The 15,212-nt window shown below is 42.6% G+C and overlaps 1 protein-coding gene across 1 annotated transcript in view; it reads left to right on the top strand.

Annotated features, from left to right (window-relative positions):
- UFL1 (UFM1 specific ligase 1) overlaps window positions 1-15,212 on the top strand; it is a 145,275-nt gene that overhangs the window by 103,116 nt on the left and 26,947 nt on the right. The window contains exons 10-12 of the mRNA XM_030199083.1: window positions 2,715-2,894; window positions 3,556-3,676; window positions 6,798-6,920. Coding sequence (XP_030054943.1) covers window positions 2,715-2,894; window positions 3,556-3,676; window positions 6,798-6,920 — 424 coding nt within the window. The remainder of the gene's footprint in view (window positions 1-2,714; window positions 2,895-3,555; window positions 3,677-6,797; window positions 6,921-15,212) is intronic.

Raw genomic sequence — 15,212 nt, 5'->3', positions numbered from 1 at the left:
GAGAAAGAAATACATCAAATGGTCAGGGTATTGTGAATGCGGAGTGAGCTAGAGGGGAGGGGGTCATCTCTTATGCTTTAAGGGGAGACATATTTGTTAAAGGAAGACTTGGCTGTAATATATAGAGGAAGGTTATTCTAAAGAGTTGGAACAAGAATGTCTAGTAGAGTTGAGGTGCACCTGATTATGGGAAAGATCTGCTGAGAGGAGCAAAGTATTCTGTTTGGAGAATATGGGATGAGCAGTCTAGAAAGAAGTAGTGATAAGCCTGTATAGAAGATCTGGTGGGCAACGGGATCTTGAAGGGAACCCTATAGGCCACAAGGGAGCCAATGCGCGGAAAGAAAGAGTGGGGAGACGCAGTCATACTTTTTCATCCCGAAAAGTAGTATGGTAGCTGTATTTTGCACTAGTTGTAATCTTCTCAGCTGTGTGACATAAGAATAGCCATACCGGGTCAGACCAAAGGTCCGTATAGCCCAGTATCCTGCTTCCAACAGTGGCCAATCTAGGTCGCAAGTACATGGCAGAAACCCAAATAGTAACAACATTCTATTCTATCAATCCTGCTGTTAGGTCGTGCCAGCATATTGGTTTATAATCAGTATAATATTAGATAGAATAAGAAAGCAATAATTAAAAGCCAGAACATAAAGGAGGGAATTGCATCAATGTCAAGTTAAAGAAAGGGATAGGAAAAGAATTACCATATGCTTCAGGCTCATGCTCCACCTGCCCTATCCAAAAAAAATTCCATTACTCAATTATGTCAATTATTAAATGCATCAGAATGCCTTAACTGTTTCCTGAACTGTAAATATGAAGGCGCAAGATGCAGTGTATTAGGTAGATGGTACTAGAGCAATGGGCCCATCATATTAAATACAGAATCACAAATAGAGTCCAAATGAATAATTCTAAAAGAAGGTACTGTACCACTAACAAATTTAGTTGCGAAGATTGCAGAGAGCTAGGTAATGAATAAGATATCAAGAAGCGGGATATGGTTGTTGGTATCCCTGAATGATACATTTTGTAGATTGTTAGAATCTTAAACATTATTCTATGTGAAATTGGGAGCCAGTGCTCTTATCTCAATAATGGTGTAATATGGTCTCATTTTTGTAGCTTCCTTAGTAAGTCTGACAGTTGTGTTTGTAGAGTGAATCCCTTTCAGCAAGGAGTTACAGTAGTTAATGTTGCTTGTGACTGTAGACTATGATATACAGCAGTGCAGTAATCCAGATGTGAGATGAGAGTGAGAAGGAGAATCCAAAGGGGCGGGGTCAAGGAAGCATGGAAAAAACGTATTTGTCTTAATATGTAGTAATATCTAGTGACAACACTGGAAAATGGCATGGAATGTGAATATGTAGTCAATCTTAATTCCAGGTATCTTAACAGATTCTGTAAGGGGGAGAGCTGTTCCAGGTATGCTGGGTGTGTGTATGGTCGAATAATGGAGCCTAGTGTATGAAGGGAAAAATAATACCTTCAGACTTGGTTGGTGCTGTTAGAAGTAAATGAAACTCAGTACATTCAGCAATCTGTTCAGCTTCTGTTGAAATCAAACAGGGTTAAACTCTTTAGAGCAGAAGTTTAACATCATCAATAGGGGAAATCACAGGCACAACTAATTAACTTTAGAAATGTGGCTGTTTTGTTGGCTTACATCAGATTTGTGCCTCTCAGGATGCCTCTTTGATGATTTGTTCTAAAATAATCTAGTTTGCATCATTGTATAACACAAAAAAGACTTTGCCAAGAAGAAAGTGTTTCAGTGCTATTATGTTTGTGTTCTACTTGTATTTTTGAAGTTGTTACTACTTGAGGAATGGATTTTCTTTGTTTTTTTTCAGTAACATATACATAGTAACATAGTAGATGACGGCAAAAAAAGACCTGCACGGTCCATCCAGTCTGCCCAACAAGATAACTCATATTTGCTGCTTTTTGTGTATACCCTACTTTGATTTGTACCTGTGCTCTTCAGGGCACAGACCGTATAAGTCTGCCCAGCACTATCCCCGCCTCCCAACCACCGGCTCTGGCACAGACCGTATAAGTCTGCCCAGCACTATCCTCACCTCCCAACCACCGGCTCTGGCACAGACCGTACAAGTCTGTCCAGCACTATCCCCGCCTCCCAACCACCAGCCCCTCCTCCCAACCACCAGCTCTGGCACAGACCGTATTAGTCTGCCCAGCACTATCCTCACCTCCCAACCACCAGCCCTGCCTCCCAAACACCGGCTCTGGCACAGACCGTACAAGTCTGTCCAGCACTATCCCCGCCTCCCAACAGCCAGCCCCGCCTCCCGATCTTGACTAAGCTCCTGAGGATCCATTCCTTTGGCACAAATGAGATGCAGTGAATTGCATTTAAGAATTGGTGCTCAAACAGTAACTGCCACCTGCCCTGTGGGTCCTGTTTACCAACACCAGTAACTCAATGTCTGTTCTGTCCCCAGCTTGGTGGTATATGGAGATATTGGGGGATATTTTCAGTCCCCTCATATACCTTTGCTGACCTACAGATTCTATATGTTCTGTACCTACAGGCCTGCAAGCTTATTTTCAGGGAGACCTTGAATATTTAAAGATTGTGGCCCTCGTTCTGCAAGCATGTCAGCGGACATCATATAAATAATCTGACCAGTGTTCAACGGTATGACTGTCATGTAAATATATGTGGTATATGTTTCTAACCCTAGCCGATGTTGCCTAGTAGTTTATCCACGGAAGATGTGGGAATTCTGCTTCAGCATGTGATGAGAACTTGCAACAGTCAGTCTTCTGCCAGAATCTTTGGGGACAATATTGTGGTCAGCGAGAAGCTTGTATCCAGCTGTGCCGCTTTCTTCAGTGGGCTGATGCACCAAAGAGCTGAGATGGTATGTGTTCTCTGCAGGATAATCCACCTGAGCGTAGCTGTCAAAATCCTGTCAGATAATGTCTGGACTAGAGAAAGGTGATCCTTGATCACTGTCTCTGAAATAAGTTGATTATTTCTAAAGCCACTTTCTGTATGCCTTCTGGTTCACTTCTTTCTCATAGGAACATGCAGTTCTCTAAAATAGTACTTTTCAGCAACCAGATTGTCTTCACACATGAGGTTGCATTAGTATTTAAGTATAGTTAGCTTGGCACTCAGTTCCAGGTTCCACATAGATCAGGTTTCTTGCAGCATACAACTTTAGCAAGTTACTTGCAAAAGTGAATATTGCCTCCCAGGAAGGGCTGATATTCAGTGTCACTCCAGGATGTGAAAAATAGGAGTTGAGAAAAACACACTATCATTAATTAAAGACAAGTAAATTTTAGTACAATACATCCCTACGGAGAGACCATGGCAACCCGTCTGGAGTCATCCCATTGCCATACCACTTTAAAAGGCACAGCTTTATAGTGGTCAAAGGAAGTACTCCTCTCGGTTTTCTGCAGAAACACCACTTTGACTTAGGCCACTCTGAAGGAAGTCCTGCAAAACAGAGATTGTCATTAAGGAGTGAGTTCCTCGGGTTTACTTTGTGAAGATTTCATCTCTTATTTCAGGAAACAAAGTGCAACCCAGTGTTTGTGGTCACAGAAGAGGACTTGAAACAGGCCTCTGTCCTGGGAAATGCAACTTCTGGCAAAAAAGATAAAAAGGAAGAAAGGAGGAAGAAAGCAACAGGTAGGGCATGAAGTAAAGGTACATCTGTGTGAATAAGACCTATGCCCATTACTTGTGGTTTTTCAAAATATATTTATTCAAATTTTCAAAATACTTATATTAAGAATCTCTCGACAGAGAAATAAGGGGTGTAATTTTAGTGCAACAGAAAAGAAATATACTATCCTGAAGAAAACAAAACACACATTGAATCCAGTCAGACCAAACTGAGAAGGCTATCAAGTAGAAAAGGGAACTTCAGTACAAACCAGCAAAAAAAACCAAACAAACTGGAAATCCATGTTAAAAAAAAGGCTCTTAAGTGTGGAAAATTACTCAAAACACTAGTATGTGCACCACAATTGAGCATGGATTAGCTTTGGAATCAAGGAAATTTCTCAGTTGAAGGGACGGGATTTGCATTTAGTGCATGTCTTTTCAGTAGTAGCTCAAGGCATGTTATGTTTAGGTCCAGCAGGCATTTCCCTGTCCCCAGAGATCTTTACAGTCTAAAAGTGTACCTGAGACAATGGAGAGTTAAATGACTTGTCCAAGATCACAAGGAGCTCCAGTAGGATTTGAACCCAGGGTTCCTTGGTTCTAAGCCTGCTGCTCTAACCACTAGGCTAATTCTAGTAGAATATGAATTTATTTTGAAACATTAACAAACACATGGAAATCGTAATAAGAAATTTGCCTTCTGGTGCATATTCAAAACTATTTTGTGTTTTTCTTGTCACACTAGAAAGTTCAGGAAGAAGCCATATTTAGTACTCAAAAAGGAAACATTTTTATGGGGAAAGTTTCAAGGTCCATTCCAGTCAGCCTCCAAAGTTAGATTTGCCAGTTGTGCTAATCTGCAGTATTGTGGTAAGCTCTTACAAAAAAAAAAATGCCTGTAAAGCCTCTCTAAGCTTTTTCTTTGCCTTGAGAGTTCATGTGGTAGCCCTTAAGCAGATACAGAAACCAAAGCAGGTGTAGAGGATGACACAATGACCAAATCCACAAGGGAGATGTAGTTCAAAGAGGATTTATTAAAGCACCAAAATAAGAGGACCCAACACGGGCCGTGTTTCAGCGGATGCAGCCGCCTGCCTCGGTGATCGCTATGCATAACTTAAGACACAGAGAAAACTAAGAGCAATATCTGGTGTAGAAGACAAAGCCAATAAAAGCTGCAGCCTCCACAGTGTTGCAGTGTGGACGGTAACACACTGGAAAATTCACAGGTCAGCATTAAGCCAATTGACTGGTCAAGCATGCAACACTCAGGAAGGAGTAGAAAAATCTGTTCACTCAACCATTTGGGTGTTGAAATTGCTAGTGTTTGTCATAAATTACTCCAAGTCGTTATGCCCAAATGTTTTAGAATGTGACTGAATAAAAGAGTAGAACAAAAGTTATTTAAGTGCTAGAATGAGCACTAGTCAAGTATCAGTTGGAATAAACACACATTCCCTGTGGCCTGTGTACCCTGATAGGAAAATGATTATACACCTTGACATACCACCTGAGTAGGTAATGTAAGTCTGTTCCTTCTCAAGGACGACTGGAACAGCTAGCTTTTGCCTTGTCACAGGCAGTGTCCACACTTGACCTTCAACTGTTGTTGGCAGTCTGTAGCTGTGAAGTGTTCCAACGATGACCAGACAAGGTGAAGAAGTAGGTTGATGACATTAACAGGATGCCCTTTTATATCATTTTGATATCAGCAGTGTCTCTGATTTAATAACATCGTGCCCTTGTGTTGTGACTTGACAAACCATAGAAATGCCTTTTGATGTCTTTCGATGTCACTCTGGAGGATTTTTCCCAAATTATGGGTTCCAGGAAGGATGGGGTCTATATGACTAAGAGGCTTATTTTCAAAGCAGTTAGCCTCCCAAAGTTCCATAGAAACATATGGAACTTAGCCTCCCAAAGTGCTTTGAAAATATGCCTCCAAGGGTTCTTATCACATTGCCCACATTCCTTCTTTCTTGCATCAGTCAGATTGCCATGTCACAATTCTAACAGGGTCACAAGTTCCTTTCTTAAGAAAGGCATGCCTAGGCAAGTTTAAATGTAGCATAGAGCACTGTGTATTATTTGATCTGTTTGTGCCTGTACCACAGGTCTGGTATAATCAAATTCTACAATATTCTAGTTATGCTGTGGCAGAGGCTTATACCCCTATAGGATAACCAATTTAATTTCCACTGTGGAGGAAATTCAGGAGAGTCAGCAAAAATAATTTTGTTAAATGTTGAGGATACTAGGCCACATGGCTTAAACAGCACATGTCACCTTCATTTAAGGCAAGTTCAGTGGACTCAGTCTAAATCTCTGGGACGTCTGTCACTAGCCCTCCTCTATCTACCAATCTGGTAAAAAGAATCCACTTCCAAATTCCTCCAGCTCAGGAAGCTCTTGATGACAAATGCATCCAAACTGAGTGGGGGAGCACATCTCAGTAGGGTTCACACCCAGGCTCTACGGGCTGTTCAGGAAAATCATCAGATAAACTTCTTAGAACTAAGAGCTATTTGGAACGCTCTAAAAGCTTTAATTTATCCAAAACGTCATCCTGGTTCAAACAGTCAACCAGGTGGCAACGTATTATGTAAACAAATAGAAAGCGCCCGTTTCATTTCTCACCGAAACGGGCTTTTTTACTAGTAGACTATAAATTTGTTGTTAAATGGATCTCTTACACTTTTTATATTTCTCCCTATTTTCTGTGCTGATTCAGAAACCCAAATAGTAGCAAGATTCTATATTACAGATCCCAGGGCAAGCAATGACTTCCCCCATGTCTATCTCAATAGCAGACTATAGACTTTTACTCCAGGAACTTATGCAAACCTTTTTTTCAACCCGGATATTCTAATCACTATAACCACATCCTCTGGCAATGAGTTCCAGAGCTTAACTATTTGTTGGGTGAAAAAATATTTCCTCCTATTAGTTATGAGTGTCCCCTAGTCTTTGTATTTTTTGAAATAGTAAAAAATTGATTCACTTTTACCTATTCTACACCACTCAGGATTTTGTAGACCTCTATCGTATCCAAACACAAATGAGTAAAACTAAACAATTGAACATTTATATCAGCTATATTTGTCTTACAGTTGTGTGCTAATTTCAAAATTGTTTCCTCCAGAGGGCAGTGGAAGCATGAGAGGAGGTGGTTGTGGAAATGCCAGAGAGATCAAGATTAAAAAAAACAAGAAAAAAGGAAGAAAAGATGACGACAGTGAAGATGAGGCTCAGGCAGCTGTCACAAGTTTGTAACTTTTATTTGTTGTGCCTTCCTTCTTCGTAATCTGATAAATCTGCCTTTCAGCCTTTATAGATTGTATGCTTAAAATGGATTAGATGATGTATTATTTAGGCTAGCTCAGCTTAGATGATTATGGCTTTTTTGCACTTATTAATATTTCAGTTTTGGGGACTGTCTGACTTACCTAGTGGCTGGAAGCTAAGCAAGCTGGCTCAGATCTGCCTGCCTCTCTAGCAGGCAGATGATCAAAAACAAATGCCGGCGCTTGAGGCTGTTAGCGCCATACTAGCGCCAGTGTTTGCTACCGCCCCATGATCAGAGCCCTCGAGCGCGTGAAACAACACGCTCGAGGGCTCTTAGCGCAAGTAGCATGCAAATGCATGCTAATCAGCGCTTAACACATTCATCCCCAATGATCAGCGACCAGCGCGCCAAAGATTGGGTCGCTGGCCGCGACAAACTGTACGCCAGCTCCAAGCTGGTGTTAAGGTTTGCAGATCATTGGGGAGGAATGGTGAGTCCTGTCCAGAATGCATTTGCATGCTGGCAGGTCCCCATTCCCCCCTACAGGAAACCTGCCAGCGAGGGCAGTTGAGGACGTCCAAAATTTGGACATTTCTGTGACGGGGCAGCTGAGGACGTCCAAATTTTGGATGTTTCTGCAATGGGCAGTTAAGGACGTCCAAAATGTTATGTTTCTATGAGAAAGACATCTTTCTCATAGACACATCCAATTTTGGACATCCTTAACTGCCCATTGCAGAAACGTCCAAAATTTGGACGTCCTCAACTGCCCCATCACAGAAACGTCCACATTTTGGACGTCCTCAACTGCCCCCTCGCTATACCTCTGACACCCCCTTGAAATTTGGACGTCCCTGCAACAGGGCAGTTGAGGACGTTCATCTTCCGATTTAAAGATGGGCGTCCTTCTCTTTTCATTGGTCTCCAGCCCAGACCTGTCAAACAAGTGCGGGAGGATTGTGCTGATCTCATGCTCAGGCACAATTCTCCCACATCAGCACAATCCTCCCGCACTTCTACCCCATGAGCAGAGATAATTGCGCTGCTTAAATTTGCATGCATTATCTCTGATCATAGGTATGATAGCGCCCCGTGCTGTTCCAGCGCTATTTTAGAGCTCTGTTTGGAACAGCGCGGGACTTATGATCATCTGCCTGTAGGTGGTAAAGAGCAGGAATATTTCTGTTGTAAATACCTTTCCCATCCAGCCTACACTTTTCAGCAGACCTATATTGTCTGTGTTATAATCAGGCACGCTGAAATGATTAGTCTCTGGGCTCAAACCTTCAGTCGGTATGTGGTATATATGCACGCATTTCCCTGCCGTTGTTGAAAGTTTGTCAAAACTCAGTTATGTTATAAGATTGCCACAAACCAAATGCTACTGCAGCAGTCACCTTTCAGAAACAAACTCATACATACACTGAGAATTGCTTAAGTGGTAGATACCAAACATTCTTCTCTTTCAGAAAAATGAATTTTAGGTCTGTCAGAGTCTGTATTAAATAGAAAAGAGGCTTTATTGAGTTCTAAGTTGCTGTCGGCCTCTTTTGAAATTCTTTAATATTTTAAGTGGATCAATTACTAACAGCCTGTGCTAATGCTATTAATGTGTAAGTTTATAAAATGTACGTTAACAGTATTAGTGTGAACTGTTAGTTAATGGCTCCCTAAAAGTTTATAACACCCCCACACACACAAACACCCACCCACCCACTATTTAATCCAAAATGCTGCATTTTCCTCCATCTTAGACACCAGAAAATCCCTCACTGGCTCGGTCTTTAGGTGTTGGTGCAACTCACTCGAACTTGAACTCTTCACTTCTGAGATTTACCTGAGTTGTTCTTGCCCCATTGGATGAATAAATCCTGCATCACAGTTCTGCAGTTTTGAGTTACAAGGTTGGCCTGCTTCTCTGTTCATTTAAATACCTTTGGTTATGTGAGAAGCTGCGTGCTTCATGGCAATGTTTTTACAGCCAGTGCTTCTGAGCACAAGTTCTCTGAGGACAAGTGGGATATGAAGTCCTCACAATATGGGTTACGTCATGGACCCTGTTGCTACACAGGATCGCTTTAGTCTTTCATTTTCCGCTGAGCCAGTCAGATGTACATTTTCCCCATGTATGTCGGACTTCCCATTCAACCAGTTTTTACTCTATGAAGCCTCCAGCCAGAAGTGTGAAGGGGGAGAGATATCCGGTTTCCCTATGAGTGTCTGCCCCGCCCTCGCTCTCTCTGTAACACAAACAGTGAAGGAAAACACAGCAAAGCACGAAATCAAATCGCTCTCTCTGTAACAGTGAAGGACTCAGAGGGGGGAGGGGAGAGAGGGCAGAAGCCCTCACTATCTCTGTAACACAAACACAGCAGGAAACTTAACGCTGAAGGACTCGACTCTGAGGGGGGAGGGGACAGAGAGCACAGGGGAAGGGAGAGAGGGCAGGGACACACACACTCCCACATGCACACAGAAGAAAACCTTTGCTAGCCCCCGTTTCATTTGCATCAGAAACGGGGCTTTTTTACTAGTATATATATATATATATAAAACAGAGGAAAAAAGGCCTTAGCAGTCAAAGGTTATCACTGTGGGATAAGGTCACACTGGACATGACCCACTTGATATAATTTTCAAAGAACCACAGCACCTTATAACTCGGACCAATCATCAGCCAAAAACCTCCAATTGATTTTGCTTTTCTATTCAGTGCCACTTCATTGCTTTACTCAAAATACATATTTTGTGTCAATTCTGCCTCTAAAACTTATGGAGGAGTAGCCTAGTGGTTAGTGCAGTGGACTTTGATCCTGGGGAACTGAGTTCAATTCCCACTGCAGCTCCTTGTGACTCTGGGCAAGTCACTTAACCCTCCATTGCCCCTGCTACAAAATAAGTACCTGAATATACAGTGGGGGAAATAAGTATTTGATCCCTTGCTGATTTTGTAAGTTTGCCCACTGACAAAGACATGAGCAGCCCATAATTGAAGGGTAGGTTATTGGTAACAGTGAGAGATAGCACATCACAAATTAAATCCGGAAAATCACATTGTGGAAAGTATATGAATTTATTTGCATTCTGCAGAGGGAAATAAGTATTTGATCCCCCACCAACCAGTAAGAGATCTGGCCCCTACAGACCAGGTAGATGCTCCAAATCAACTCGTTACCTGCATGACAGACAGCTGTCGGCAATGGTCACCTGTATGAAAGACACCTGTCCACAGACTCAGTGAATCAGTCAGACTCTAACCTCTACAAAATGGCCAAGAGCAAGGAGCTGTCTAAGGATGTCAGGGACAAGATCATACACCTGCACAAGGCTGGAATGGGCTACAAAACCATCAGTAAGACGCTGGGCGAGAAGGAGACAACTGTTGGTGCCATAGTAAGAAAATGGAAGAAGTACAAAATGACTGTCAATCGACAAAGATCTGGGGCTCCACGCAAAATCTCACCTCGTGGGGTATCCTTGATCATGAGGAAGGTTAGAAATCAGCCTACAACTACAAGGGGGGAACTTGTCAATGATCTCAAGGCAGCTGGGACCACTGTCACCACGAAAACCATTGGTAACACATTACGACATAACGGATTGCAATCCTGCAGTGCCCGCAAGGTCCCCCTGCTCCGGAAGGCACATGTGACGGCCCGTCTGAAGTTTGCCAGTGAACACCTGGATGATGCCGAGAGTGATTGGGAGAAGGTGCTGTGGTCAGATGAGACAAAAATTGAGCTCTTTGGCATGAACTCAACTCGCCGTGTTTGGAGGAAGAGAAATGCTGCCTATGACCCAAAGAACACCGTCCCCACTGTCAAGCATGGAGGTGGAAATGTTATGTTTTGGGGGTGTTTCTCTGCTAAGGGCACAGGACTACTTCACCGCATCAATGGGAGAATGGATGGGGCCATGTACCGTACAATTCTGAGTGACAACCTCCTTCCCTCCGCCAGGGCCTTAAAAATGGGTCGTGGCTGGGTCTTCCAGCACGACAATGACCCAAAACATACAGCCAAGGCAACAAAGGAGTGGCTCAGGAAGAAGCACATTAGGGTCATGGAGTGGCCTAGCCAGTCACCAGACCTTAATCCCATTGAAAACTTATGGAGGGAGCTGAAGCTGCGAGTTGCCAAGCGACAGCCCAGAACTCTTAATGATTTAGAGATGATCTGCAAAGAGGAGTGGACCAAAATTCCTCCTGACATGTGTGCAAACCTCATCATCAACTACAGAAGACGTCTGACCGCTGTGCTTGCCAACAAGGGTTTTGCCACCAAGTATTAGGTCTTGTTTGCCAGAGGGATTAAATACTTATTTCCCTCTGCAGAATGCAAATAAATTCATATACTTTCCACAATGTGATTTTCCGGATTTAATTTGTGATGTGCTATCTCTCACTGTTACCAATAACCTACCCTTCAATTATGGGCTGCTCATGTCTTTGTCAGTGGGCAAACTTACAAAATCAGCAAGGGATCAAATACTTATTTCCCCCACTGTATGTAAACCGCTTTGAATGTAGTTGCAGAAACCTAAGAAAGGCGGTATATCAAGTCCCATTTCCCTTCCCCCTTCCCTTATGACATCACAATATCAGAAGTGAGCCAAGTATCGGGAAATCAAGCCATTGTGACATCACTGATGAGGTTGGCTCTTATTGGTGGAATGAGTTGAGGAGTAGCCTAGTGGTTAGTGCAGTGGACTTTGATACTGGGGAACTGAGTTCAATTCCCACTGCAGCTCCTTGTGACTCTGGGCAAGTCATTTAACCCTCTATTTCCCCTGGTATAAAATAAATACCTGAAAATATGTAAACCGCTTTGAATGTAGTTGCAAAAACCTCAGAAAGGCGGTATATCAAGTCCCATTTCCATATCACACAGCAAAAAAAAAAGAAGCGCTTAGCTTAACTTGGTTTCATGAGAGATCCCAACAGGGACCCGTTTCACCAATAGCAGGCTTCTTCAGGGGAATTTTCAAACTTTTAATCTGCATGAAAAAAATCAGTGTAAAAACAAAAAAGAGAGCATCTGAAGGCAGTATATACAGACTTACTTAAATGCATCAGACCAAACACACATTTTCTGCCTGGCAGCATGACATATTACCAACATGACACTGATATTTAACTAAAACGTCATCAATGACATCAAAAATTTGAAAACAGCAACTTTATTGGCCACTTAAGAAGCCTTTGAAGAGTAACTGATGAAGTCATCTGAGGATAGGTGGATTGCTTCTTTGCTCAATGCAATGCTGCAGCTTCAACATTCACAGTGTAGAGACAGGAGGTTATCCAATCAATCATCAAAGACCTATGCACTGCCTGCGGGTGAAACATCAACAGCAAGACTTCAAAGGCTTTTGGAATCCAACACCAGTGTTTCTGACAATCTCCAAGCCATCAGGGAAGGAGATTTCACTAGTGTATCTGAAATCCACAGTATCTCGACACCCACGCCCAAGGACTAAACTTGAGGTCAGTAGGTCGAGACAGACAGACTCAGACTTCTCCTTTAAAGTGTGTTTCTGTGTCTGAATTTGAGGTGAGCCAGAGGTTTTCTCTGCAGAGGGCTTACCATTAGACCCCCCCTCCCCCGAAGAGAAGAAAATCCAGACCAGAGGAGTTCTCATTCATTAATTTTATAAGAGATAGAGGAGGAGCCCAGGGCAGAAATATTGGATATCCTCTAATTACTTGACCCTGCCCAGAAAACTGTGACAGTGCTGAAGGTGTGCACCCTATCTGTACCTGCTATTAATAAGAACATTGACTGTGTACAGAATCAGAAGGCTCCCAGATGTTTTTCACCATTCCATGGTGGTCGAATCTGCTCTCAAAAGAGCAAGAAGTTCTAAGGCTTGCTTCTCAGTACCCCCTGGGAGGGAAGCTCAGACATTGTTGTCTTTTGTAAGAAATTGTTTTCAGAATTCTGTGCTAACATACTGCATACCATCCTACCAGCACTTTATGAGCATGTGCTTGTATGACATGCACAATATGGCAGAGTTTGCTGGCATTCTTCCTAGGGAGAAGGCCAAAAAAAACTCCGCTCTCTAGTAACCAAAGGGAAGGAGTGTGGAAAATACAAGATCCATGCAACTTAGATATTCTTGATTTGACAGCAAGAGTTCCGCAATGGGTATTGATGCCCAGAGGGCCCGCCTGACTCTGGACTTCAGACCTAAAATATGACGTTCAGGAAAAATGAGGCCATGGAGGGAATCTCTTTGGAGATAAGGTGCTGGTATTTCTGGCCATGTGAAGTGTAGCCATTGTGCATGTATAGGAGACAAATACAATCTACCATCTGCAATCAGGTTAACAGTATCGGTTGAAAAATGCACTACCTGTGAGACTGAACAAATGATTTACTTGATTCAGTGCCCTTTTAGTTTGTTTTATATTGGTTAAAGTGGTAGGCTTTATATTGGTCAAATGAGAAGAAAAGTTAAGCACCAATAGCTGAACATTTGAGTAGTGCCTGTTTAAGTAAAGAGAAGGCTCTACTGGTTCAGCATTGGCGAGAGACACAACATTTAATTTCTGATTTGAAATATGTAGTTTGGGGTGGTGGGGGCAGAGTAAACTTTTTTTTTTTTTTTACTTTTGAGGAAGGAACAATGCTGGATCTATCAGTGGAATACAATCTATCCCATGTTAAGGGGTATCAGATGGGAGGGCAGTCATAAGCTGGAGCTCCTTGCTGCTGGTCTTTGTCGCCTCCCCACAGCTGATGCTACCTATTATCTTTGGGGAATTATAGGATTATGGCCATTTTGCTGGTTTCAAAGTGAATCAGAATTATTGGGTTTAACTACTGAAGGGACAGAGGAAGAGTTATTTTCAATTATCCTTTCCTTTCAAATGAGCTAATGGGAGGATCTATTATTTAGGGTTACATATCCTGAGACAGTTATCTTGCTTATATTACAGAAACTAGTAAAAAAGCCCCGTTTCTGATGCAAATGAAACGGGGGCTAGCAATGTTTTCTTTTGTGTGCATGTGGGAGTGTGTGTGTCCGTGCCCTCTGGCCTCTCTCCCCTCCCCCCTCTGAGTCCTTCACTGTTACAGAGCCAGCGATTTGATTTCGTGCTCTGCTGTTTTCCTTCACTGACTGTGTTACAGAGAGGGCGGGGCAGACACTCATAGGGAAACCGGATATCTCGCCCCCTTCACACTTCCGGCTGGAGGCTTCATAGAACGTTGGTGTTGCTTTTTATATAGAGAGATTATGGCAGGATTTTGCAATAGATTAGGGTGGACCTGGGTAAATGGAAGGGCTTGTGGCTTTCTTGGTGGGGTCACATTGCTGTTATATCAAAATGAGAGGAGTGGCCTGATAGTAAAATGGGTTGCGGACTTGGGGAACTGGGTTTGATTCTTGTTGCTGCCTAATGGTTGTCAGTGGTTTGAGATCGTGGGGAACCAGGTTCAGTTCCCTCTGCTGCTCTGTGTGACCCTGGGCAAGTCACTTAGCTCTCCATTTCCCCAGGTACAATATATACCTAGATTATGAGCCCATTACGGACAATACTAGTACCTGTATACAAAATTGTACTTGTTAACTGCTGTATGCCTATGTGAAGGCCTCAGCAGCATATCGAATGCGCTAAATAAATAAATAAAATCTTGCCCAGGTTATTGTTTCTATTTCAAACCTTGCCAATAACGATTCCCCCTGCTGAATTCGGTCAGTTACAAAGAGATGTTAATACATATATTTGGAGGGGAAAGCAGCCTAAGCTCACTAAACAACTTATGCAGCAGAGGGTGGAACTGAGGGGGGTGGAGAGCAGTCCCCAACGTAGTGTAGTATTATTGGGCTGCGCAGGTATGTCAACTATTAGAGTGACAAATTACCCACATCAAGCGGGAGTAGTTTTGGAACAAGCCCATTTCCCAGATTTTCCATTGAAGCATTTGCTTATGAAGGCAGCTTCTTCGAACTCGAGTTATCATCCCTTTTACGAGGCACTTGGGATCTGGATGAAAGTCTGAGCCAGTGTTTGAGGTGGGGAGGGGAAGCAGAATTTTCTCAATGTGGAAATACGAGAGATTGGTACGTTTTTGACAATTTTTGGGTGTGGGGGAAAGTCATCCATTAATTTTAAAAGATTTAAAAGAGATGTATCACCTGCCTTCAAGAGATTTTTCTCCTATTTGCAGGCTAAGGGAATGAGACTTGATGTACCGCCTTTCTGTGGTTTTTGCAACTATATTCAAAGCAATTTACATATTTTATACAGATGCTTATTTTGTA

The sequence above is a fragment of the Microcaecilia unicolor genome, chromosome 3, assembly GCF_901765095.1.
Source record: "Microcaecilia unicolor chromosome 3, aMicUni1.1, whole genome shotgun sequence".
NCBI lineage: Eukaryota > Metazoa > Chordata > Amphibia > Gymnophiona > Siphonopidae > Microcaecilia > Microcaecilia unicolor.
Note: the sequence above shows the minus strand (reverse complement) of the source record. Positions and strands in the feature narration are given on the sequence as shown.